General features: G+C 37.1%; 1 protein-coding gene across 2 annotated transcripts; it reads right to left on the bottom strand.

Annotated features, from left to right (window-relative positions):
- Nucleotides 1–1,593: 1,593 nt before the first annotated feature.
- LOC105058904 (polyamine oxidase 5) lies at nt 1,594–13,690 on the bottom strand. Of its 2 annotated transcripts, XM_010941973.4 has the most exons (10): nt 13,347–13,690; nt 11,777–11,892; nt 11,494–11,582; nt 11,274–11,387; nt 7,358–7,445; nt 7,187–7,272; nt 6,981–7,083; nt 3,792–3,889; nt 2,079–2,508; nt 1,594–1,983 (listed from the first exon to the last, which is right to left on the bottom strand). In XM_010941973.4, exons 1-10 carry the CDS (start codon nt 13,390–13,392, stop codon nt 1,672–1,674), a joined length of 1,482 nt encoding a protein of 493 aa, XP_010940275.1. In that variant the 5' UTR covers nt 13,393–13,690; the 3' UTR covers nt 1,594–1,671. The 2 variants fall into 2 exon arrangements, with proteins under 2 accessions (XP_010940275.1, XP_073106335.1); XM_073250234.1 differs by lacking the exon at nt 11,274–11,387 and having other exon boundaries at nt 13,347–13,619.
- Nucleotides 13,691–26,993: the final 13,303 nt, after the last annotated feature.

A 26,993-nucleotide genomic window follows, 5' to 3' on the forward strand; every position in this document is an offset into this window, starting at 1 on the left:
TCAGATTATCTGCCCTTGCTACGGGTTAGAGGATGAGACTTTTGAGCATACTCTCTTCCTATTCCCCAGAGTGCGGCTGATGTGGCAGTTAGTTAGCCTCCTATTCTAGTTGTTTCTATGGAGCAGCTTGTCCAATCCTTCTCGAAGGTCCTAAGGTTGAGCATAAAGTTTGAGGCCATTAGACTTGTCGGCGTTACAACAGCTTATGCTGCTTATCATATCTGGCTTGTCCGAAATGCTGGAGTTTTTTAGGTGACCTGGTAGCCAAAGATGATAGTATTTGAGAGGGCCATAGAAATTGTGGATGCTTCACCATCTAATTCAACCTTGAGAACTTAGGACATCTAGGACTCCTTTCTTTCTTATAGAGAGTGAAGGAGGATCTTCTACTCCTGGGAGCCCCCACCCCTAATATTTGTGAAGGTCAATTTGGATGGCAGTGGGGCCCCAACTCGATTTATCGTGGCTGGGAGTGTCCAACTAGTGAATACTATGGTGTCCACTACGAGGTTGAGGACAATTTGGGAAGGCATCGTCTATATGACTAGTTGGTTGTAGAGGGGGAGTCACTAATAGCAGTGGCTTTGTTTTAGGAGTTTCGGGACTATGCAACTACTTATAACTCTTCGATGCGCGACATCCAAACTCTAGTGCGAGAATGTCTTTTCTATGAGATTCAGCATATCTATCGCGGTAGCGAACTGGATGACCTCATTTGTTACAGATCGTGTGGCTTCGTTTGTTGCTCAGTATTCTAGTAGAGTTTAAAATAATGTCTCGATGTCTTGAAATATTTTTTTTAGATTTCTTACATTGTATTCATACAAGAGTCGTATGAAACGACCATTTTATCCAAGAGAAAAAAAAAAAACAAAAAAGTAGCCGAGCGCCCTGATATGTCGGCATAGGTCAAAAAATGGATTTATTTAGACCTGATTAGAGTATAAGAAAGAGACCATGGGCTTAATTTTCAGGCCTGTTTTTGTTTTGACGTAGGACATCGCCTTGGCTTATGTTCATCGTCCCATAAACGTTACAATTGAGACTTTGAAGTTCACCACAAACGCGTCTACCATTTTCATTTCAAGAAGATAATGCTCATTACCTTGAAGTCTAGCGATAAGATGGTTTAGATTCATTTATTCAGACTCCAAAAATAGACCTGGCCCAATCTATAATTCTATAAGCTTGCTAGTTGTACTTATCCAACTCAAGAATCCTATAGAACCTTTAACCCAATTAATCCATGAAAACCCTAAGAAATCATCAATTCAGAATTCTCCAAAACTGACAAATTTGCATAAAAACTATCATGTTTTTGTAATGTTTAAATGGGTAGTTTATATAAGCATCGGTAAAAATCATGTTACAAAATACAAAGCACTGAAAAAAAGAAAAGAAAAGAAAAAGAAACCGATAGACAAATAGAAATAAATCTGCAAGAAAGGGTGGCTAAAGATGTTTCTTTTTTCCTAATCTTTTTTGGTTAACAAAGGCCAATGTAGCATTGAGAGTCTCAAAAAGAGCACAACACTACGATCAACGGAAACCAGAAATCTACAGGCTCGAGAATAATGAAGGCACTACTAGAAATATAACAAACAAAAATCGACTTCCATTTATTTCCAGATAGTCTACGCTTTTGCTATTGATCCAGCAAACAATAAACAACTACATCCTTGATATTTGGAGGGGTACCATGACTTCAGACATTTCCTCCCTTAATACAATCTGGAAGAGATCTGAGATACCATGCTGCAGTAATAGACGCCTTCGGCAGTCTTCAGCAGCCATGATACCTGACGTATAAGCTCCATGAACAGACCCAGAATGATCAACACTTGCTGCTTCCCCAGCAAAATATAAATTATCCACAGGAGCACGGAATCGCTCATACAAATCAGCTGGTTTCCCAACCAGATCACAAGAATAAGACCCAAGGAAATCTGGGTCTGTACCCCACCGAGAAACCAAATACTGAACCTGAAAAATATTATAATCAAAAAGATTATTCCGAAGCTAAAATCACCATGGGACTGCAGCACAAAAACAAACAGATACAGCTGGTAGAATCTTACCGGCTCTCTGGCATCTGGTAGCATTTTCTTAAGTTGCAGCATCACAAAGTTAACAGCTTCTTCATCAGATAGTTTCTCAATGTCATGAGCAAACCTTCCAGCAGCCATGTACACAAGAACAGGATGTCCTGTTGCCTTGTGGAGATTGAGAAAATAGCCACAAGCATAGGATGTTTGAGCAACCATTCCTAAAACTTCTACATTAGGCCAAAACACAGTGTTAAAGTGAAGAGCTATCTTGTTCTCATTCCCAACACCAAGATCAGAGATAGCTGAGACTTTCCACTCTGGTAGCATAGGATCAAATTCGATCATATTTGCTTTAAGAACCCCAAGAGGAACAGTGATGATAGCAGCATCGGCTACAAAATTTGTGCCATCCTCCACAGTGATCATTACTTTATTGCAGCATTGGATAATTTTTTTGACCCTGATTACCATAATTACAAAGGAGTAATGAACAGGATATAGATTCTGAAACTAAAAAGCTTTTGAAAGAATTGCCACAATACCTAAAAGCGTAAATGTGGAAATCTTTCCAGACATTTCCCTTGAACATAATCAAGTACGAGGAGGCACAACATGGCCTTAAAATGATGATCCTATCATGCTACAATATTCAATTAGCCTTTGAAACAATTGCCACAGCTAGTGTGCAAGTATTTTCTTTAAACAAGAGTGAGATTTGCAATGTTAGTTTTCACATCCACATCTAACAAAAAAATGGTGTCCCAGTGCACACAGCTAATGCGGGGTCTGGGAAGAGTCAAATGTATGCAGCCTTACCTCATATATTAAGAGGCTATTTTCATGCTTCGAACCCATGACACCTAGGTCACAATGGAGCAACTTTACCATTATGCTAGGAAAACTGTATTCACATCTACATCTGATAACAAATTTAAAAAGTAAAATCACATAGCAGCAGGGCTGAAACCAGGCCAGGCAGGCCTCCTCTTACTAGAGCCCAAAGCCCTAGGCTGATGCAAGGGAGCGGGGGCAGAAGATTAGGTGGGACAGATGACAGAAGAAAGAAGAGACATGGCTCTTGAATTCTATGGTCGGGTGAGAGAGAGAAAGAGGCATGGGAATAGGAGAGGTGGGCATGAGGTTTGGGCTGCGAGATGAGAGGAGAGGTGTGCGCAGGGTATGGGCAGCGTAATGGAGGATGGTATCAAGGCTTAGGGTATAAACTCTAGGCTAGGTTTTGGGTGGCACTGGGCTTTGAGCTATGCTAAGCTTTGCCTGTGTTTGGCCTGAAACTTTTCAAGCTTCAGATTCAAGACCTGAACCTGACAAGCAAGCCTAACCCAACAGGCCATAGGCCATCTCAGGCCCATTTCCGGTCATACATGGCAGCACAGGTATCAATGTAGGTTAGAACAATATTCAGGAATTTACAATGTTAATGATCGTCCAAGACCGGATGAAAAAGGTTGAGGGTTGATTTTAGGCTGATAGCTGGTCCTAAGAAGCATGTCGAGAATGATTCAGGTCATCCATTAACAACCGCTCTCCAGAATTTGAAGGCATTCACCATCACATGCACAAGACCAATGCAAACAGCAAGTAAGAAGACTAGCATAAATGCTTTCAGCAAAAAATAGCTCTGTACCATATTCATTTGAACAGGTTAGTTTAGAGATGTTGAAAATTAAGATTTCTGCTCCTTTCTTAGCTAATACAATTCCTATTAAGAAGATGAGAACGCACTTGTGGTTCAGACGGATATCAAGATCTTTGGCAAGAGCTCTGATAACAGGATAATATCCTTGCACCATCAGTCCATGGCCACCAGAAAGAACGTGCTCCTGTGCATAAAAGAAGATGGTAACTCCCAAGTTCCAACAGACTGTAAATAACTTCTCGCATCTCAGTAAACTTTATTTCTTGTAGAATAATACTGTAGAAAAAGTACATAGAACATCAGCGCTAAGGTCTTCACCTGATAAAAGGTTGCTTACTTTCTTATAGGAAATGGAAAAGACAACCAAAACAGGTATAGAATCTTTTTTTTTTTTTTAAATTTATGTGTTCGATATATGTCAAGCTAATGGCCACAAAATATTGTCGAAGAACTATGAAAAAACATAATCTTTGTAAGGTAAAGCTCAGTGCCTGCCAGTGAGTCCTTTTTCTTTTCAAAAGAGAAAAAAAGAAAGCAGTAAAATAAAGTTCTTAGCTACCTTTGACAATCTAATGCTAAATGAAGAAGACTTATAGAGCATAACTCTTAACATTCGATTTTAAAAGGATAGTTTCAGAACTCATTATGGGAACCCACATGCATAAAACCTTTGTACCTATCGTAAGTAATCCATGTTATCTAACAAAGTTCTACTTAAAATATGCCCTGCTTTTCAAAATTTACATGATATTCTTAAATTCCATACATTCAATGTAGAAGTAGCTACGTTGATCAATAATTATGATGGCAGGGGCAAAAGGTAGGGTGTCCATCTCCTTAACGTGAGACATAAAGCCTTCAAGGCTTAAGGTGTAAGCATTAAAAAGAGAAGGCCAGTCATAAAGACCTAGGCTTCGAAAGGGTCCATAAGAAGCAGGAAGTTGACAAGATTTAATATAGAAATCACTTCCATCTCCAAGACACACTATGAGCCAAAGAGTCAAAATGAAACCTAAACCCATGCATCAAGGTCTATTATATATTATATAACACATCTTTTACCATGTCACCAACAAAGTTTGCATCCATATTAAGGATAGGATTTCCTTGTAATATTTAAGCAAAGAGAATAATTATGGATTCCCATTTTGCTTTATGAAAGTAATTTTTTTTTTTAAGACAGATCTATATAGTCAATGGTAAAGAAGATGATTTCCTTGAAATTGTCATTCAAAACTGACGATATTGTGGTCAAAAGCAATTCCAAACATCATTACATAGGCTTCTCAAGGCTGTGGAACTAGACAAGGTTTGCACTACAAATGTCAACAATTACTTCGCTAAGCAGGGGTAAGACAAACTTGATTTTTACAGAACAAATTATGCTTAATCAATAGCCCAAGAAACCAAGTCCAACAAACATTAACCTCGAGCAAAAGCTAAAATACACCAAATCAAACTTGGTCCACTTAGCAAAAAGCACAAACCTACCATTAATCAACTAAAACTCAATAGTCCCCGTACATTGCTTATCTAACATGCACTACCACACACCCATACAAGAGCAAGAGGAGGTTTATGCTAATGGTTGGATTTGATATAGGTTTCAAATGGGCCTAAAATGGATACTAGTATATTAAAGTATAATTATTTTATAATCACTGCTATTAGGATAAATACTAATTGTAAGTTGTTATTGTTATTATTATTATTGTTATTATTGTAATTAATATATTATATTTATTTTAACATAGTTAAAAATAGTAACCACATACGTGACTATATATGTGCTCACTATATACACAATACACAATTGCTTGGTTGCCGGCATGCCACAGCTGCCATTTAAAACTTAAAAACTACTGCCAATCTAGTAGCAGCTGATGGGATGATAAATGACTACCAACAAGTTAGGTGATAATTATGAGTGGAAACAGTTGCCAACACACATCTTCTTCATGTGACCATTCTTCCACTTCTTTTCTAATTTTCTAATTTTTCCCTTTTGTTTTGCTTGCCTCCTCCTTGATGGTGGTTGGCTGCCCTCCTCATGCTTCTTGCTAGGTGCTAGTTGCATGTTTGTGTTCTGCAACTTGCTAGATGTTGCAGTTATGACAATAGTGCTGCTACTCTTGTTGAATTTTTAAATCTGAAAAATAAATTCATGATCTTGTATTGGTGACAAAAGAGTGTATATATGACAATCACACATCCTTATTTATGCATATAATTAAAGGTCTCTTTCATAAAGACTTGGAAAACCTTCCTCCCCAGCCGCTTAAACACCTAGGCACTATGCTTAGGCCATAGAGGAGGTCCACTGCCTAGCCTTGCCTAGGTAGTTTGACAACCTCGGTGGTATTATTTGTCTAGCACCAACCACTTTAGTGTAAGCCTACTTGCACTTTCCGTGCTAGTCCAGCAAACACAAACTCAGGACCAAGGATTGAACTACCAGTTTTGGTACCCATATTGATATCTTACTACTACAGAACAATACTGTTTGGACAGCTGATAAACCTATTGTTGCCGTCATAGCAATAGTAGGGTGGTACAATGTGTCAACATGCTACCATTCCAACAGGCATACTGGTAACTCACTTTTACAGTACATCCAACAAGTGCTGGTGTCTAAATCCTTACAGTAAGTACTTTTCATCACAATCATACCTACATTTATACTAAAAAATCTCCAAGGTTCACAAGTCTCCCATATAAAGAGATTAAGTAGTTGATATGGTAAACACACAAATTTTGTCTCGTTAGACGTGTGACTAGGCGATAATTCTATTTTAACTCAAATAGGGGATGAAAAAGCAGCTAAAAAACCCTTCAAAAGCCTCAAGCTATAAGCATCAAAATTTCCCGTCTAAGGCCCATTCTCCTAACCAGTGAAGAGTAGAAGATAATGTTAAAAGTGAAATGTATTCATTATTGTATACTGTCAAGGCAATCATACGAAAATGACTAATGATTCAACATATGAGCTCCGCCATCCATGTCTATTTTGGATCCCATTTCCTAGATTCAATTAAGATATCAAATTGGATTAAAAGGTTTTCTAGAAGAAAATCCATCTTTTTAGATACACCAATATATACATACATACATACACATGTGTGTGTGTGTGTGTGTGTGTGGTTATGCACATGCGTGACCTATCTCTTTGAGGTAACATTATATGATTTGGAAAAAGAGGTTCCATCATCTTGTTAAATCATGCTGCAGAAAGGGGAACCAACTTTATAGCAATGATAACTTGGGTATGTCATCACCTGATCCCAGCTTTTCAAAGATATAGTATCCACATCTGCAGCAAACCATGCCTCCATTCTGCATATATACCATTGCAACACTTCATATGCTAACCCTTCTTGCCTACAAAATGAAGAAAATGCATCAGGTGATCTCTAATACTCCACATTGCAGATTATGGTACATCAACAACACATTATGATTACATGTACATGATTATCCATACCTTAGCTGTGGATTTCTGTCCAAAACAATAGAAATAGCTTGGAGCAGGGGCATGTCCTCAGCATGTTCATCCCTTACTTTCTCTGTCTACAGTACTCCAAAAGGTAAACCTCTAATTATCACTATAAGAAAACCAAGTAATGTAGGAGGGAAAAAGTGTGAAGAAACAAACCTCTTTAAGAATTCTCTCAAATATTTCTCCAACTTTAATGACTAGCTGTTGAGGTACTTGGTGGCCATCCATATCAAAAAGTGCATAGCTACGTAAATCATGAAAAAGGTCAATATTTGATACGTAAAAATCAATTTTACTTATACAGATGCATAATCAAATAGAAATCAAATTATAATGAAGAAATACAAATACCAATTTTTCATAAATGAAACATAAAATACAAATCAAGTTACAACAAAGATCCACTTTATAAATGCACCATGCTAATTTGACTTGTCATATGCTAAACTTAATTCAGCTTTTGGTGCTCATAAGATAGGAGCAGTCTTGAAACTAGAATAGTTAGCAAAATGAGCCTGAATCAAGATTGGAGGGCTAAATTTTGTTTAGGCTCGCTCAGATTTTAATATGCAAGCTTATTGTATGCTGCAAACCTTAGTAATAGCCATGAGTGTTGATGGTTAAAATCTTGGTTTTGCATACCACTAGAAAGGGATAGTACAAATGGCATCGGCCCGTTTCGGCCAGAAAATGGCACCAGGCGGCCCTTGGGTTGCTAGAACTACTAAAATTGTCCATGATGAGATATCATGGACAATTTGGACCTTTACAATATGAGATACATGATGCAAGGTTCACCAAACCAATATCGGAAGTTGTATTGGCCGATGATCGATTTGGTATGGTATGAATCTACAATGTACTGTTCTAAAGCATACTGAAACAAGGAGGGGGAGTGGGAGGAGCAAGAAGTAGAGAGAGAGAGAGGAGGGGGAGGGAGGGGAGGAAGAGGAAGAGGAAGAGGAAGAGAGAGGGAGAGGGGAAAAAGAGAGAGGTTGAAGGCTGTCGATGAAGAGGCTCCGAGAGCTGTAAACCCGACAATAGACCAAGGGCCAGAGGAGGAGGAGAGGGAGAGAAAGGGAGATGGAGGGGGGAGAGACAGAGAGAGAAAAGGGGAGAGGGGGAGAGAAAGAGAGAGAGAGGTAGAAGGCCATCGATGCTCCAAGTGCCCCAGACCCAATGACAAATCGAGGGAGAGGTAGGAAGATAGGGAGAGGGAGATAGAGAGACTTACCTAGGGGTGTCGTAGTCATCATCATACAATGGAGGCAACCAAGGTTAGGGTTTCGAAATCATCCAAGCTTTGAAAGGGGGAGGGTCCTCATTTATGTCCCGAATCGAATTAATGAACCATGATGGGGGGCGGGTCCTCATTTAAGTCCCAAATCCAATTAATGAACCATGGTGGTAACCGATTGATCTAGTTAGATACACCCCGAACCAACAGTTCAGCACGGTTTGGCTAATCATGAGATGGTGAACCTGATGCATCTGGTGGCACACGGCCAAAGGCAGCCATGGGTTATAGAGAGTCAAGGAAAAAGGTAGAGACATCGGTCCATGGTATATTCATTTGAGAACCAGGGAAAGTAGACCATTTGGGACCTAATAGCCAAGCATCCTCAGACAAATGACTATATTAGGAAGGATAAGAAGGCCATGATAAGAATAGCCATCACCAAGTGGTTCCACTATAATTACATCCTGGCTTTCGCTATGGTGATCAATTTTGTTCTTCATTACGTGCAATTTAAGACTCAAATCCAAAGAACCAATACAATAAGAACATAGGCCTTAATGAGGAGCTACTACAACAATCAAGATGATGGTGCAAGAGAAGTCAAGGAATTTGGTTTGGCTACAAAAGTAATCGGCAAGATAATAAGCTAAATAGTGTATTTCATATCTAATTGGCATTAATGTCAATTGTATACCATCTAATCAAGAAAACGAGCTCCATGAGAATGTGAAAGTTGTATAGAACTAAGGCTCAACAATCAATTTCTAGGAATACCGTTAGGAAATTGATCAAGTGAGTCATTCTTCTAATATTCGTGCGGATTTAATGTATCCAAGTCTTATGTGACCTCAAATTTTTTGGATGCGATGTGAGGGAGTGGTAGGTCCAATAAGCACCGATGTGCCCAATTTTAGGAAGATTGCCTCCAAGTCCCCTTGTAGATAGTTCATCCATCAAATACAAGCGAAACTTGTGTATCTTTGCCCTGATCCAGGGCAAGATCCTTAACTGCCTAATAAACAAGAGGCTGCATGACTTGGTGTTCACACTAAGACATGAGGATGAGATAGAAGTACTTGAAATAGGAGAGGAGAACAAATAGGAAGAACTATTGGCAAATGATTTTGTTTGTTGATGATGCTTCTATGGTTGGATAGCTTGCAGATCAACAGGCTCGAGACAAGCCTATGATAGATGAGCCCAGGGATCCTCCACAACTTGATAGAACCATCATGAAGTAGGTGGGTGCGCATGAGGTGGGCAAATGGGCACAGAAGAATATTTCACCCACCATAAGCAAGACCTTATAGGAGTCAAAGGATCAATACAATCCGATTGCCAGATGTTCGATTCATGACAATGTATACAGGCTTTTAGGGCCAGTTAGGGCAGTAAGTAAAGCAAGTCCAAGGAGAAAGCGATGGCATACCAATCCATGAAGATGACAACAAGACACTGGAGTTATCGAATCCCGACTTGTCTAAATCATCTTACCATGCTAGTAATAATGACAGTTCCATTAATAGACAAGAGGTTGAGGGTGGATAGGGTGGCCATGCAAAGGTGGTGATGGTTATTCTCAAAAGCTTGGTCCATTCATCAAGCACAGTTCACACACACCATGCAGGATCGGGGAACATTAGGTCTAGCAAGATCAAGACAATTAGGTTGGAACAAAATCTAGACATGACGGAGAGATGTTGTCCTACAAGAGAGAATTCATGGGCTGTGCAACATAGAATGCATAGAATCAAGGTCATGGAAATAGATACATAAAGATTGAATAATTGAGGGAAGGCATGTTCAGAGGCAGGAGGATCATATGTGCACTTTGTACATTAGAAGTTCAGTTGATTGAAAAAAATAAAATAAAATAAACATCTAGGATTCTCTAGAGTTGTTACGTCGAAAGGAGAGGAGATTAGTGGCAAATTTACCAAATAGTTATAGTGACAACAAATCTCCTCATATGTTGGAGGTGGATTGGATCTCCTAGTATGTAAGATAATTGGAGTGGACAATATGCCCCATTCACATATGATTGATATGCATTCTTCCACTCATCTTATCCGGGAATCAGACATTATCCCTTTTACGAATATAGGTATAGCCAAGAGAATAAGGTGCTGCCTCCTACTATCCTAAGTAGGGATGGCCGAGCTCCCAAGACTACCACACCTATACGTAGCCATAGCATCAAAAGCCATAGCCAGAACACTATCGGATATTATATAGCCAATAGAGATGAGGACAGTATCCAAGCTCATATAGTATCCAAGCTGGTATAATATGCAAGAACAAACTATGAACAAGATCTAGATGTCCATAAGAACCATAGACACTCTCCTTGGGATTGAATTTACAAAATGAGTTATTATACATTTTTTACCATATTATACTTTATTTACTATTTTTCACTAATAAACGTTGTTAGTTTATGGATCCATGTTGACTTAATGAGTATTAGTAATGATATCATCACCGGCATATCATATCCATTGAAAAATGCAACTAAAACACTAAAATATAAAAAAGAGTTACTCCAAGAGCCTTCTTAAGCATAGAAATATATGAAAATTAAAAACAAAAAACAAGAAACAAAAAAGGACATTTTGCCATCACTACATGGTACCAGGATAAAGCCCTACACCATGTGTCGATACGAGATGAACTAGTACTGTATCAATCCACGAAAAATCAGTGCCACCACATTACCCTTTTTTAAAACCTTGGTTACAACAAAACCCCATAACCACTTATAAATAATTTTGAATTATTTTAAAGCTAAAATACCACCAAAAAAAGTCTAAAGAATTAAATTTGAAATAGTACCTCTCTAGATCATGGTCATACAACACAGAGTTGTCACCACTAGTGCGGTACAATCTTAGGCCTAGACCACTAATGAAAGGTGCCAGAGGATTTTCATTACAAACACCATGTAGCCTGAATGACCAAATATTAAAAAAAAAAAACCAAAGAGAAGGTTACACTTCATTTTAATCAACAAAGACTATAGAAACAATACATCAACTGCAATATGAGACCTCACCATGATGCCCCCATGTCAATAGGACAGCCAAAAGAATAATCAGTATGCACTCGGCCCCCAAGCCGATTACGTGACTCTAATAGAATGACCTGAATAGAACAAAAAAAAAAAACAAAAGTTACATCCCAAGCATACCATACATCAGTTCTTGATTGTTTGAGTCGATTGCAAAACATTCAAAAATAAACTTTCTAATTCTCGTTTAGCGCTGAACAAAGTAACATAAGCAATAACTACGAATGAATGTAGAAACCCCAACACATCATTACACAAGATGCATTACCTTAAATGAAGCATTAGACAATGCACGTGCAGCTGCGATCCCTGAAATGCCTCCACCAATCACGATGACTGATGGGGAGGGAGGTTGTTGCCTCTCAAGCTGTGAGAGAAAAATACCTGAATCATGCAAGAAAAAGATTAGCCATACCATAATTAGCTACCAATATAAACTGAAACGGAGAGGAGGAGTGTGCATGTGCACATCTGCTTAATGATCTAGCTTTACAAATATGGAATCGATTTTACTGAGATGCATTGCGTAAATATGCATATGTTACTTCAATTAAATCATCTATTCGGAAACTGAAGAAACTAAATTATTATGAGAGAGAGGGCATGGATGGGAGAATTTAGGGTAACTGCATTTCTTTTAGTTTCTTGGTAAGATGAAGTGTTCAATAACAAATGGTCATATGGTGACAAGAAATATTTTATACTGTCTAACAATAGCAGTAAAGCATGTGAAGCCATCCATGCAAGCACAAAGTAAGATTTGCTTGCTTAGAACAGATGCATGATAAAAAGATAAATTTGACAAATCATGGCAACAATGTGCAACCTCATTAAAAACTTTTGGTGTTAGACAAGGCAAAAGTAAATAGAGATTCACTGATAATACACTATGGCCATGAAATGCAAATTCCTATATGTTTAAATTTTCTAGAATTCTCTTTCTTTTGTAATGACTCATTTGATCAAGCAAATAAAAGAGCAAAATAGCATAGCCACATACACAAGAAAAAAAAAAAAGCATCTACTAGGACAACTGTCCAGGTTCAATGTGGTACATTTGCTTTTTGACTACTTGAGTTGAAAAATACTAGCCAAGTGCCCATCCATTCAATGATGATGTAAAGACTAGGTTCTAAAAGCATATGTTCCTCTCTCTCTCTCTCTCTCAACAAGAATAATCTGTCAAAAAATTCTCTCACTCATATACTTCTACTGGCAAATTGTCTTCTTTGCCTCTTTTCCTCATCAACAGATCCCCTCATTAGGTATCGGAAAAGACAAAAATTCCCATACGAAAATACAATGGTGAAATTTTCACATATCTTACTACATTTTCCAGAAATCTAATTCATATTTGCAGAAGAAACAACCTAATGGACCAACAAATATAAAAATATTCGAGAAAAGAACCAGCTTCACATACATCGATTCATAAATTTTAAACCCAATGCAGCACCATGGACCATAGAAAGAATCGATAGAGATATCAGCAAACCATCCAAACCATTAAAAAAAGGCACATTATAAACAACGAAAAAAAGTTAAAAACTTTGTTTCTTACCTTAATAGAAAATTCCAAGGGTAAATTAGAAAGACCTAGAAAACAAATCCAACCAAATGATCCATCATACTCTTAAAAAAGCAAATCTCTAAATCGTTTATTATATCCATCGAAATAATGATATCATAAAACATAACGCCAAGAACTGCCGACGGAAAACCAATCAAATCCCACATCCCACCGACCAAAAAACCATCAAATCAGGCATCCATTACATAAAAAAAGACAGCATAACAATCCCATCAAACAAAGAAACCTTGCAAAGATCGATGTTTACCACTGATGGCAAAATTGTCACGGCCCGAGCGGTTCTTGGGCTCCATTCCGGCGATCAGAGACGGCGATTCGAATCCCTCGAACGCCGCTTAAGATTGTATAGGATCTAAGGACGAACGTATAGGAATCGAATGATGGAGGATAAAGATCATCAGGCCGTCCATGAATAGGCTCGCATTTGACGAGCGAGGGAGCTTATCAAACCAGCTCATACCCTCGAGGGATCGGCAAACCGGCAACGATAAAAGAAGGAGAACGAGAGATTCAAGATGAAGAGATCGATCCGGAGACCGATCGAGGGTTTTCTTTTTTTTTTTTTTTTCCCTTTTTCCTTTGTGATAGCCGGAGACAGGGGAGGCCTTGGGGGTTTATATGGACGACAGGTTGGAAGGAGGAAGACGGGCGTTTATTTTCTTCCGGTTATCTCGAATATAATCCGACTTATTTATTTCCGACACTGCCCCTGACGGAAAAGAGAGAACATTTCAACTTTGGTAATTGCCACCCTCTGTGTATGTGATATTAGAGAATTGAAGCAGTTGGTTTTTAGTGAACATATCTCCATGTTATATATCATTTTTTAACATATCCTAGAACTATCTAGTTACTCAAATTTATTTGTGAATTTTATGATATGTTTCATGATTAATTAAAAACAAACTTTATGTTACATGATTGGATAATGTTGTATAGTATACTAATACATTTTTAGATTGTTTTGTTATTATTTGCCTTTGATGCCTCTTTTTTTTTAAAAAAATTATATTCTCATATTTATAAATTCACAAATTTATAATATTTTTTATTTTCAATTATATTTTATAATTTTATGATTTTTAATTTTTTTTAAAATTTATTTTTATGATTTAAATATATTATGATATAAAAAAGAAGACATCATTGATTCTATATTGATCGGTAAAAGAGATTCTGATTTAAGTAAGAATGGATCAATTTTTTTTGAATTGGAATCTAAAAGAATAAAATCGTGAGGTTTATAGGTCAGCGGACAATATCTAAATTATGATAAAATAAAAATGAGCAGGATATTTTTTGCCTATGCACAGGCTCCAATAAGATGTATACATAAATCAGAAACAATCTGTTTGAATCCTTTTGAATGTTTAGCTTATTAGTGGTTTTTTACCGAATTCTATACGAGCTTCTCCAATCGCCGAAGTTTTGGCTCTACCACGCGGGGGTATTATTATAGGAGGGCGTTCTTGTCTTTTCGCATGGCAAACGGCGACTGGAATACCGAAGTCGGGACAAGGATGTTCGGGGATATTTTGGGAGGCAAAGAAAGGCCGGGGGAGATTGAAAGATTTGACCCGTTTGTGACACCAAAGCGATTATGCCGCCAAGCAATTATGATGGAATACTGCGGATATATTTAATGACAAAAAATACAGCTTGCATGTTTATAGTCCAACAAAGTCGGCCATGGTCAATTTTATGGTTTCGTGCTGGCTAGATCTGTATTGGGTTATGTTTAATGTTAATAATAATAATTAATATTTGGCAGTTGCTATCCCCTTGAATGATTTCATTGATGTTGAAGGAAGACATTGCGAGCCTGTTAATTGATAAAATATTATTGTTAGGAAACACATTACGTGGAGATTTCAAAAGGTGACATTCTATGAATAGACTTCGAGGCTTTTGCATTATAAAAAATAGATACATTGAACTGCGATGAATGGAATAATGCTATTATGCATGGGATCGGCTATGAATCAAATAAAAAACATCAATGGCATCGCATCTAATTGGACTAGGTTGGCATTTTATCCAATAATTGTCTGCTCAGTTTAATGGATTAGTTTAGATAAGTTGAGTGTTAAATGTTTGGTCTATCCGATCCAACTTTGGTGTTTGTATTTCTTCCTTTACCGTTCATAAGTAAAAATAACTTTGTATATACTAACTCCAATTATTTATGTATTATAGCCTCGGCTACAATATCCATCCCATATTTTAAACTATTTTGTATAGATGAACAACTTGCTTAAGATTGCATTTGGTAGCTGGCAATCTATCCAGATTGCTGGCAATTTAAAGTGGATTCATCGGATTACTATGTTTGATATATTTTTTGCCTCGACAATCTACATTGCCTCCTAAGAGGCAATCTAGATAGCCTTAGAGAGGAATGGCCATCCAGATTATCATTTCTTTGATAATATTACAAAAAAAAAATAGACAAAATTAATCTTCAAAAAAATCATACAAAATCGATCTCTCTGATCGCAATGGTGCCACTGGCAGAGGCTAGCTCCACCGCCGCCTCCCCCTCCCCTATGCCAATAGGTTCCTCCCATTCCTCCCACGACCGTGGAGATGATGACGATGACAAAGAGGTGTGCGGACTCCTCACGAACTCCAAGACCCCTAAGGAGAAAATCCTCAAACAAGAGCCCGAGGTCCTCCCATGCTATACCACTGCCTCTCTGCTCTCCCCCCAGCTCTCCATCGCTGGCACCCTATGCCTCCTTGGCCCCTCTGTCTGAGTCTGGGATCCTCTCCCCATCTCAATGGACTCCTCCTACTCTTCCCATAGCCGTGAAAATGGTGACGACGTGACGACAACGAAGAGGAGTGCAAGCTCCTCACAAACTCTAAGACCTCCAAGGAGAAGATCTTCGAGCAAGAGCTCAAGGTTCTCCCATGCCACATCACTGCCTTTCCACTCTCTTCACAGCTCTCCATTGTCGGCACCCTGTGCCTCCTTGACCCTTTCGTCCGGATCTAAGATCTCTACAACATCCTTCCCTCCCCCCTCCCCGCCTCTACCTACGTCTACGATCTCATCCAGAGATCCCATGGACTAAGCCACGGAAGTGCTCCTTATTGCCTATGGTAAGTGCGAGGTTGGCATGTGGCCGGATTTGGTCGGTGGATGGTAGTCGGTGGCAGGGCAGACCTCCAAGGGAGAGTGCCAAGGTAGGGTTTTGGTCGTGTTCAAGGTGTAAGGTTTACTTCCATGTATACATCGCTGTTGGATTAGGCGAGGGTCACTACAGCCTTTACTTATACCAAACACACACTAATTTAACTTAGGGATATTTTGGATATTTGATTTCACATTATCGATAATATGTTTGTCATACCGACCATGTCAATTAAGATTCTTAGCAATTTTATTGCAATATTATCTGTATGTACCAAATATAATAATTAATATTTTTGATAATTTAATAATAGCAATCTATCTTAAAGGCAATCTATGTTACCTTCCAAAATTGTCAGACGATGCACCAAATGCAACCTAAAAATAATCTATGCTTGCAAGACTACTAATCCCCCCCCCTCCATGATTGTAGTTGCAGTATTTTTAGTATGATCTGATTTTTCAATAAATCTAATGGGATAGATAAATCAACGTCATGATCCTTGGCCGGATTTGGTGGCTCTCGGAAAGGAGGTAACATGCACTTGGAAGAATAATTAAGCGTGCTAGAACAGCTTAGTTCACATGTAAAGGAATAGAATGTTTGGTTATCATGGGCTATCCATATTTGCAGCATTAAAATGGAAGTTGATTTATCTATTAAAAAATTATTTGTGCAAATATAAATACAAATTATGGTTCATCATATGACATGTGATGTTTTCCATTCTATCCTTGCACACTCAGATATACTTATGGAGGTTGCATTACATACTTAAACAACATTCATTTGGTTGTTATTCTAAACTTATCAACTATCCCCATGCTTAGGTACACACATGGCTTTGGGGATCCAGAGGCCCTACTGAGGCTGGCTGCTTACCCGATCTATGCATTGGTTTATTGATTGATATCTTTCAATTGTGGTTCAATTTATGCTTTTCCAATAGCATACTGCTGTGAACTTTGCATCACTGGTATCTGATGCATAATGTGGTTTTACCTATTCTGCTTATTCTCTCTACCATATTTACTTACTATACATTAAAGTTGAAGCCATAAGAAGCTACGTGTCGAGCTGTGACAATTTTTTTTTTCTTCGAATTATTCCCGAGCTGCTGCAGCTTCTTCTTTTTTTCATCTTCGAATTTTTTTTCGAGCTTTTGCAGACGCCCCACTCCCCCCACCGTCTCCCCTCCGGTCTGCACCATCGTCATCACCAATAAGCCAGGTGTCAAGCCACAGTATGTGTCGATAATCCTCCTCTCAAAAAAAAAAGAATCAATCGAATTTCCTTCTTCCCTTTGGTTTTTTTTTTTTTGGTTGCATCTACTACAGTGAGAGGATGCACCTCCCATTCTTCTGTAGCTTCCCCATCTCCTTAATTGAAATCCCTTAAATCATACAAAATATCATGCTTCTACCAAGATTAAGCTCTCAAAACCTCAAGGAACCCACTAACACCACCACAACTCATACAAAATCCCTTATGCTTGAGAAGAAAACCCAACCGGAACCTATGAAACCCCTCCGATCTCCCCCAAGTGCTCTTCTTCCCCACAAATCTCTGAAATAGAGAATGAAATGAAAAGAAAAAGAACTAAAAAGAAAAAAAATGATTAGTCTATTCATACACAGCTGATTTAGAAATCCAGTCCATATCAACCAGGCTGATTAATATATTTCCTATATAGGCTATGTTCCTTATTTAGCTTGCTATTTGGTTAATAAATTGTAAACTCCACGAGTAAATTATTAAAATAATAAAATATTTCTATCTTTAGGCTTGGAAGAACGACCCTCTCGAAGTGGTCAACATTCACAAATTCTCTCTCTTTCCCTTTCTCTTTGATTTCATCAAATTTCAATGATAGGATCTTGAGATCCTATTATCTCGATATCATAGCAGTAATGATCTTGTTTTGTGCATAGTCCTCACCTACGGATAGAAAAAAAGGTTGGGCATTTCAGATTTGGGATCTTACGCCATGCCTTTTGGAGGTTCTTGTCAATAGATCAACGAGGAACATAGTAAAGATCGAAGGTGGGAAGTCAAATTTGAAGTGAGATTAGAGGTAAAGTTTGACAAAAAGCTTGAACGACTCAAAGATTCTCTTCACACAACCATTGCTCAAGTTTTTGGAGAAATGGTTTAAAAGAATCAGCAAAATCCAGGCTCGAGATTTCAAAGACCAATCTGATCATATTGTAGAGGAGTCTCTTGATCGATATTGGCAGGGATGTGTTACACGAGGAGGCAGATTGGCTAGCGATCACGATGGTAGCCCTCCCCATATGAAGGTTGAGTTCTCTTGATGGGAGGATGGTGATCCCACGAGATGGATTTTTCGATTGGAGAAATTTTTTCGATTCCATTGCACCCCTGATGTATCAAGGGTAGAAATCACCTCTATCAATCTTGATGGTGATGCTATCCAATGGTACGATTGATTCGAATCATGCCATAGGATTCCTATATAGGAGAAATTTATCGAAGGTCTCTTGGTGAGATTTTGTCCCTCTGAATATAAAAATATTGGTGGAGAGCTTGCAAAAATTCGACAGACAACCACAGTCTGGGAGTATCAAAATTGCTTTGAGCAGTTATCCAATAGAGCTCGAGATTGGACAATGCGTCAATTGGTTGGTGCCTTTGTAGAAAGACTCCGACCAGACATTAGATGTGAGGTTAAAGCCAACAAGCCTCTCACCATGATGGCAGCAATCTCTTTTGCAAGGCTATAAGAAGAAAAGATTAACGAAGAAGGCCATTGCTCATAGAAGCCATCAAGTGCTTGATTCTCAGAGGCATCACGTGAGCACCCACCAACTACTCAATAATGTGAAGAGGCTTACACAAGATGAACTCAATAAGTGTTTGACTAAAGGCTTGTGCTGGCATTGCAATGAGAAATGGCAAAAAGGACATCGCTGCAAGCAAAAACGACTCCTAATGATTGAGGCAATTGAAGATCTTGAGGAAGCAAGGGATCAAGAAGAGGAATTGAAATATGATAGTGATGTCAAAGAAGGTATTGATCAAACTGTTGCTATCTATATTCATACACTAGCTGGTTATTCTGCTCCTCAAACTATGCGGATTAATGATTCTATTAAACATCAACATGTTATTATGCTCATTGATTCAGATAGTATTAACAATTTTTTGGATGTTAAAATTGCAAAGAGGCTTTTATTGTCTGTGGAGCAATCGAAAAAGTTTGATATAAAGATAGCGGATGGTAGATCCCTACCTAGCACAAGAAAGTATTCTAATGTAAAGATCTCCATACAGAGTCATATCGTGACTATCGATTTGTTTCTATTACCCTTGAATGGTTATGATATTGTTCTGGGGGCTCAGTGGTTGTGAATTCTTGGAGATATTATCTAAAATTTCTCAAAGCTCATTATGCAATTTGTATTGGATGGGAAAAAAATAACTTTGAAAGAAAAAGGGTGCGGCAATATAACCACCATCAACAATCACCATATGGTGCAGATCCTCATGAAGGAGCACCAGGATTTGTTAGTTGAGTTAATGAGTATGGAAGAGTTTGTGCACTCTACTACTCAAGACATAGAGTTTCTTTTATTGGAGTTTGATAATATTTTTGCTGAGCGTAAAATTCTGCCATCGAAGCATTCTCACGACCACCACATCCCCTTACTATCAGGAAAGGCACCTACCAATATCTGGCCTTATCGCTATCCTCATATCCAAAAGATAGAGATTGAGAAGATAGTACGTGAGATGCTGCAACAAGAAATTATTCGATCTAGTGTCAGTCCTTTCTCTTCTCCAATTTTATTAATGTGCAAAAAGGATGAGACTTGGCACATGTATGTCAACTATAGGGCCTTGAATAATATCATTATCAAAGATAAATATCTCATTCCAGTTGTGGATGAATTGTTAGATGAACTTGATGGAGCAAAATATTTTTTCAAGTTAGATCTATGTTCAGACTATCATCAAATATGAGTTCATGAGGAAGATATTCTGAAGACAGCCTTCAACATGCACGATGGATATTACGAATTTATAGTGATGCCTTTTGGTCTGATGAGTGCTCCATCAATAATTCAGAGGTTGATGAATGATATTTTTCGGCCACACCACATAAGTTCATCTTAATCTTTTTATATGATATTTTAATATTTAGCAAATCATATGAAGATCATTTGGACCACCTACATGTGCCTTTCACTCTCTTGTGGGAGCATTCTTTTTTTGTGAAGAAGATAAAATATAGTTTCGCACAATCCAAGATAGAGTATCTGGGGCACATCATTTCTCAAGATGGGGTTGCTGCAGATCCCTCGAAGGTTCAGACGATGGTGGAGTGGTCCATATCGAAGATAATTAAGGCATTATGAGGTTTTCTTGGGCTAACGGGCTACTACCGCAAATTTATAAAAGAATTATAGCAAGATTAGTGCACCTCTTCACCTTTCTCAAAAAAGATGCGTATCAATGGTCCTCTGATGCAGAAAGGACTTTTAATCAGTTAAAGCAGGCTATGGCATCTACTCGAGTATTGGTTTTACCTGACTTCACCAAGATTTTCGTCATCGAGACTAATGCTTCAAGTGTAGGGATCGAAGGAGTCCTCATGCAAGATAGGAGACCATTGGCATTCACTAGTAAGGCCCTATCATCGACTCATCAGAAGTTGTCGGTTTATGAGAAAGAAATATGAAGATTATCCATGCTATCATGAAGTGGAGACCATACCTCATAGAAAGGCATTTTCAAATTCGAACGGACCACAAAAGTTTGAAGCATCTTTTGGAGCAATGAATCTCTTCCATGGAGCAACAAAAGTGGGCTACAAAGTTGTCTGGTTATGATTATAAGATAGTGTATAAAAAAAGGTGAGAAAATGTGGTGGCTGTTGCCCTATCCCGTATTCCCGAGCAAGGAGAGCTAGCTGCGATGTCGATGTCTTTATGTAACAATTTTGAAGAGATTTGGAAGAAGTTGGCGAAAGATATAGTTTATCAAGGTATCATACTGTGACTGTTGCATGTTCTAGACTCAATTTCTCATTATTCATAGGATTCAGTGGATTTGCATTTCAAAGAATGGCTTGTTTTAGTATTTAATTCTGCTCAAAAGATGATCATTTTGTAAGAACTCCATGGATCACCAATAGCTGGCGATTCAGATTTTCTTCACATGTATAAACATGTATCTCGGATGTTCTATTGGAAGGGGATAAAAAAGAAGATCAAACAATTTATTGCTGAGTGTAAAGTTTGTCAAAAAAATAAAGGAGAAATCATGGCGACTCTAGGCCTCCTCCAACCCTTGGTTATTCCTAAAGAAATTTGGTCAAATATATCTATGAACTTCATCGATGGATTGCCACTGTCACACAGGAGAACTTCAATCTTTGTGGTGGTAAATTGCTTGACAGGTATGCTCTCTTTTGCCTAATATCTTATCCTTACACTGCCTTTATCATTCCTTAAGTCTTTGTTGAAAATATCTTAAAAATCTATGGCATGCCGAGATCTATTTTTAACGATCATGATCCAATTTTTACGAGCAAGTTCTGGCACGAGTTGCTTCATTTGTAGGGCACTTAACTCAATATGAGTACTACTTACCATCCACAATCAAATGGTCAGACTAAAGTGGTCAATCGATGCCTGAAAAATTACTTAAGATGTTTCATCAATGATCATCCGAAGGAGTGGGTTCGTTGGCTTCCATGGATTGAATGGTGGTATAAAACTACGTACCATTTAGCAACCTGCCTTTATCCTTTCAAGGCCGTTTATGGGCATCCACCACCTATTATTACTAGCTATTCATATGGCTCTTCGAAGTTGCACAAGGTAGATCAGGACCTAAATGATCGGGATAGGATTTTATAGCTTTTCAAGAATAATCTAAGTGAGGCTCAAGCCCAAGTAAAACATCAAGCCAATAAGCATCGAAACGAATGAGAATTTGAAATTGGAGGTTTGATTTTTCTTCTTCTGCAGCCTTACAAGCAAGTCTCTATTAATGTTCGTGCCTCAATGAAGTTGTCCTCATGCTACTATGGCCCATACAAAGTGTTGGAGCATATTGGTCCTGTTGCTTACCATCTTAATCTACCAGAGCATTCAAAGATCTACCCTGTCTTTCATGTTTCTTGTCTTAAAAAGAAACTTGGTGATAACACATCGCTCAGCGACATTTGCTTAAGATCTCTTCTAATGGAAAAATTAAATTTGAGCCTCAGGCGGCATTACCGAGTAGTAGCTGAAATTTTAGTTCAATGGGCTAATTTGCCAAGTAAAAATGCTACATGGGAGCCGTATCATGCAATCAAAGAGAAATTTTTGGAGTTTGTGGCTTCACAACTTTAAGGACAAAGTTGCTATTAAGGATGGGAGAATGATACACAGCTGTTTCAGAAATTCAGCCCACACCAACCAAACTGATTAATCTATTTTCTATATAGGCTATTTTCCTTATTTAGCTTGCTATTTGGTTAATAAGTTGTAAACCCTACGGATAACTCATTCAAGTAATAAAACATTTGTGCCTTTAGGCTTGGAAAAATGATTCCCTCGAAGTGGTCGACGTTCACAAATTCTCTCTTTCCCTTCCTTTCTTTGATTTCATCAAATTTTAATGATATGGTCTTGGGATCCTATCATCCATGTGGGAAAAGGTCTTACCTTCCAATTTTTTCCGTCTTTACTATGTTTTCGTGGATTTTTTCCATGTTTTCCCCTAATTTTCCTCAATTTTTTTTCCCATCCTCATGAGTCTCAAGTGGGTGGGAAGCTTGGAGTGGCCGAAAAGGAAAACTTAGACGAGGGCTGAGGTTTTGGGTTGGGTATCTCCTTTTCTTTTTCGTTCTCAAAGTCTCAATCGGGTGGGGGGTTTGGAGCAGCCGAATATTATGCAAAATTTAGAGGTCGAATCCTCTCATCCTCTTAATAATGATATTTTTTATTCATGAAAATAATTTTAAATTTTAAATTAATTTTAAATCTTATAAAATATTACTTAATAGATCTTAATAAAATTTGAAATATATCGAATATCCAAAAAAACTCATCTGACTGCCCTCATTGAGCCTATTGTAGCATCAAATGCAAGATTGGCCCATTGCCTTTTTAAGTCTGTACGTGTATTTTAACATAATTTTTTTAGAAAAATTTTAAGAATTTATGTGCAAATATATAAAATATTTTGCTTTATTATATATGAATGAAAAAATATTAAAAAATTAAAAAAATGGATTGTATTAATTAGATGACCCTAATTCATTAAAAACAATTTTTTTTATTTTTAAGATTAAATTTAGAATTCTATATTGAAATATATAGAAATACTAAAATTTATTATATATGGTCTAAAAAATATCAAAAAATTAATATAAATAAAGTTGGTCATTTTGGTTTTATGAAATATATATATATATATATATATATATATATATATATATATATATATATATATATATATATATATATATATATATATATATATATATATATATATATATATATATATAGACACACACACATACATACATACACACACACACACATATATTTAGTTTAAAAAATTGATATTTAAAAAAATAAATTTAAAATAATGGATTATATTTACTAATTAATTTTAAGATTTAATAATAAATAATCTGTTTATGGGCTTGATCTGGTCAAGATATATTAGGCTTCTATAGAGTGGGCTCAACAAATCAGTAAACAAGTATGGATTAAAATATAGAATTCGTTTACTTTTTCGAATCCAGTTTGGGTATATTATTGGTTTAACTAGGGGCCGGTTTAGGGTTGGACTGATATTAAAAAAATTAAAGTAGAATGCTATTGCATTTCATGTCCATATGAAGAAAGGTTATTATAAATATTTCATTTTCTTTTTATCCTTATTGAATACTTTTTTATGGCATTGATATATTTATGTTTTTTGTATATTTGTATTTTGTAATAAAAACTTTTATATATTTTGTACTCAAGAGCACTAATTCGAAAAGAATGTCGTTGGATTCTATGTGTGACATGGATTCAAAATGATGAAATAAAGATAAAAAGACCATGTTGGAGGTAATTTAGTTTCAAATATTATCAGTTGTTTCTTCAATCATTTTTTTATTAAAAAATCTTCTTAATTCAGTAATATTTTATAATCTTTTTGATGTTCATATTTTCAGTTTAAACAAAGAGGTCATTAAAGATGAAGATTAGTATGGATATAGATTCATTAGTTAATAAAAAATTATATATTATATGGTACGAGAAATCTATATTTTGTTCAAATATTTTAATTCTTTGATTTCATACTAGTTGCTTAGGATGTATTTGTCCTAGGAATAAGCAGCTATTTTCTGGATAGGATACCTTTCTTATGATTCAGGTTTTGGGCCCTTGTTGGGCTGGTAGTTGTTTGCTGTAGCATATATTTATGACAATGTTGCTGGGGTGGTTAATTTTTTGGTACTGTAAATTATGTGGCTTGAACGGTATAATGGTCTTTTGAAATAAGCATAGCCCTTCTTTCTACCAAGGAAAAAAAAGGCTATTTTCATGCTTAACAACTATCCACTACCTGGGAATTCATGATGACTACAAGTAAAACAAGTTAGACCAGGCTAACATTTACATGATCCAAGCCTAATCCACATACAAAGTGGATAAGAAAAAGGTAAGTCAATATGGTCCACTTTTATTTTGTGTTGTTAAATTGGTTTTGTTCCATTAGTTTTTGTTTCCATTGATGTCATTCATGAGATTTCTATTTTTAAGTACATGGAAATATTTCACATGAAACAAAATGCAATTATGAGTGATAAATTCCTATAATAAACTGACATTTTAAAGCATTTACCATTTTGTAGATTAATGCTTCATAGCTTTACATTTATTTGATGTTCATTGGTTTAAACCAGTGTATCAAGTAGATGTTGTGGCCTATCTCCGACGAGATGGCCAGCGGCAAGCCGAGTTGTAACGCTTGAGTACTCGGAGGGCAGGGAACCTGCAGGCTGAAATCATCTTACTGGAAGTTGTCCAATGGGAGATTTTTCGATGTCTAAGTTAGTCGGAGAAAAGGAACAGTAGAAAATCAAAAGCGAAAGTCACAAGCTTCTAATTAGTAAAACTTACCAGATCCCTCTTTGTTTACCATTATTTATAGGATGAAAAATACCGTTACAATAAAACTCTCATCCCTGAATATTGAGGACGTGAGACTTATGGCATTTACTGGATGGTTACCTCATTAACCATCATCAAGGCCAAATAATGGGTAGTTCGTGGGTGACTATCGCATCCCACGACCGTATATAGTTAGTGCTCGTGCCAGATAACCGTCATTTGATCTCCAGATTTGCGAGATTCAGATAGTCGGTAGAATGCCGAAGAAGTCATCAGTCAGATGCCGATTATATGTCGAATGTTGTAGGTCAGACATTGATTGTCTGTCGAACTAAGTTGGCCAAATGCCAAGTAGGTCATATTCTGTCATTTAAGTCGGCTTGATCCGTAACGTAGTACGCTTAGTCAGTGCAGAGACGAGGAAAAGAGATAACCATCGTATATCTACTCGGTAGGAAGGAGAGGATGAGAGATAGTCGGCTAAACGATGAGGATCTATTCCAACTGTAGATTTTTATTTTTTCTCCTAATGAAACTTAATCTTACTAAATCCAGAGGTAACATGTTGATATACCCCGGATCGCTCTGGCTCGAGTTTTTAAATTGTCTATCTTTTTATTAACCTTTGAATACTAAAATATATCTCTTTTTTTCATCAAGTGAACCATGCATTGCATGGGTTTCAGACTTGTTGACTATTATAAGAAACAATGTAAACTTTGATTCTTGATAGCGAAAAAATATAACAAGATTCTCATATATAACTCACTTCATTTTGGACAGAATTGCCATGCTTCAAAAACGATGCACGCATACTTGTTCGTGTGAATATAAACCTCTTATGCAGATAGATTTCCTCAAATAGATCTAGCTTCACTCCCACATATATGAGGTATTATCCCACTATGATATATCAGCCCCATAATATTATATATAATAATATTTAGATAATAAAAAATATTATGAAAAATATAGATAGATCATAACAACTTATCCAAAAAAATGATAATACAAAAGAACGTAGGTAACAGATTCCAGAACCATTTTTCAATGCACAAAAGAATATGAATAAATTATTTTTCTATCTAAATATTGCCTGAGTAAAACTTATCTAAAAAAATATAGTTTTCTAAGTAAACCTTTTACTCGCAAAAGAATATATCTTAATACATGAATGGTACATAAGGGCCCAAAAGCGGTGCACGTGTGCCTCCACCAAGTGTGTGAAGTGGCCTAAGCCATGCTCTGGAACCTGATCCCCCTTAATTTCCTAGTTCCCGTCCATTTGTAACCTAAAATCAATGACCTCTCCATCTCCATCTTTAGAAAGGATAAGGTTGTGGCAGTGGACGAATGCTATCACGTCCATACCACCTTTCTCACATGCTAACTAGATCGTATGGGGCTCGGACGGATCGATCTCCACTCCTATGTATGTGAGGTATTATCTATTTCAGTCTCCGACTACTATAGTATATTAACCCTATGATAGGGACGTCAATATTACAGTCAAAAGCTTGTGGCTCGAACAAATCGATTTTTGCTTCCATATATGCAAGGTATCGTCCATTTTGACTTATGATCGCTATAATATAGGGCCTCACTGTTTTGCCCAAAACATGTATC

Source organism: Elaeis guineensis, chromosome 16, assembly GCF_000442705.2.
Source record: "Elaeis guineensis isolate ETL-2024a chromosome 16, EG11, whole genome shotgun sequence".
In the NCBI taxonomy this organism is placed as follows: Eukaryota; Viridiplantae; Streptophyta; class Magnoliopsida; order Arecales; family Arecaceae; genus Elaeis; species Elaeis guineensis.

Bases quoted from the DNA above. Each gene is read 5' to 3' on its own strand.
- LOC105058904 (XM_010941973.4), bottom strand. From the start codon at position 13,392: ATGGAGCCCAAGAACCGCTCGGGCCGTGACAATTTTGCCATCAGTG. The intron at 7,273-7,357 runs GTTTGTTTCTTC...GGAGTACTGTAG, and splicing joins TTGAGAGAATTCTTAAAGAG to ACAGAGAAAGTAAGGGATGA. The intron at 3,890-6,980 runs GTGATGACATAC...TTTTATGCACAG, and splicing joins CTTTGAAAAGCTGGGATCAG to GAGCACGTTCTTTCTGGTGG.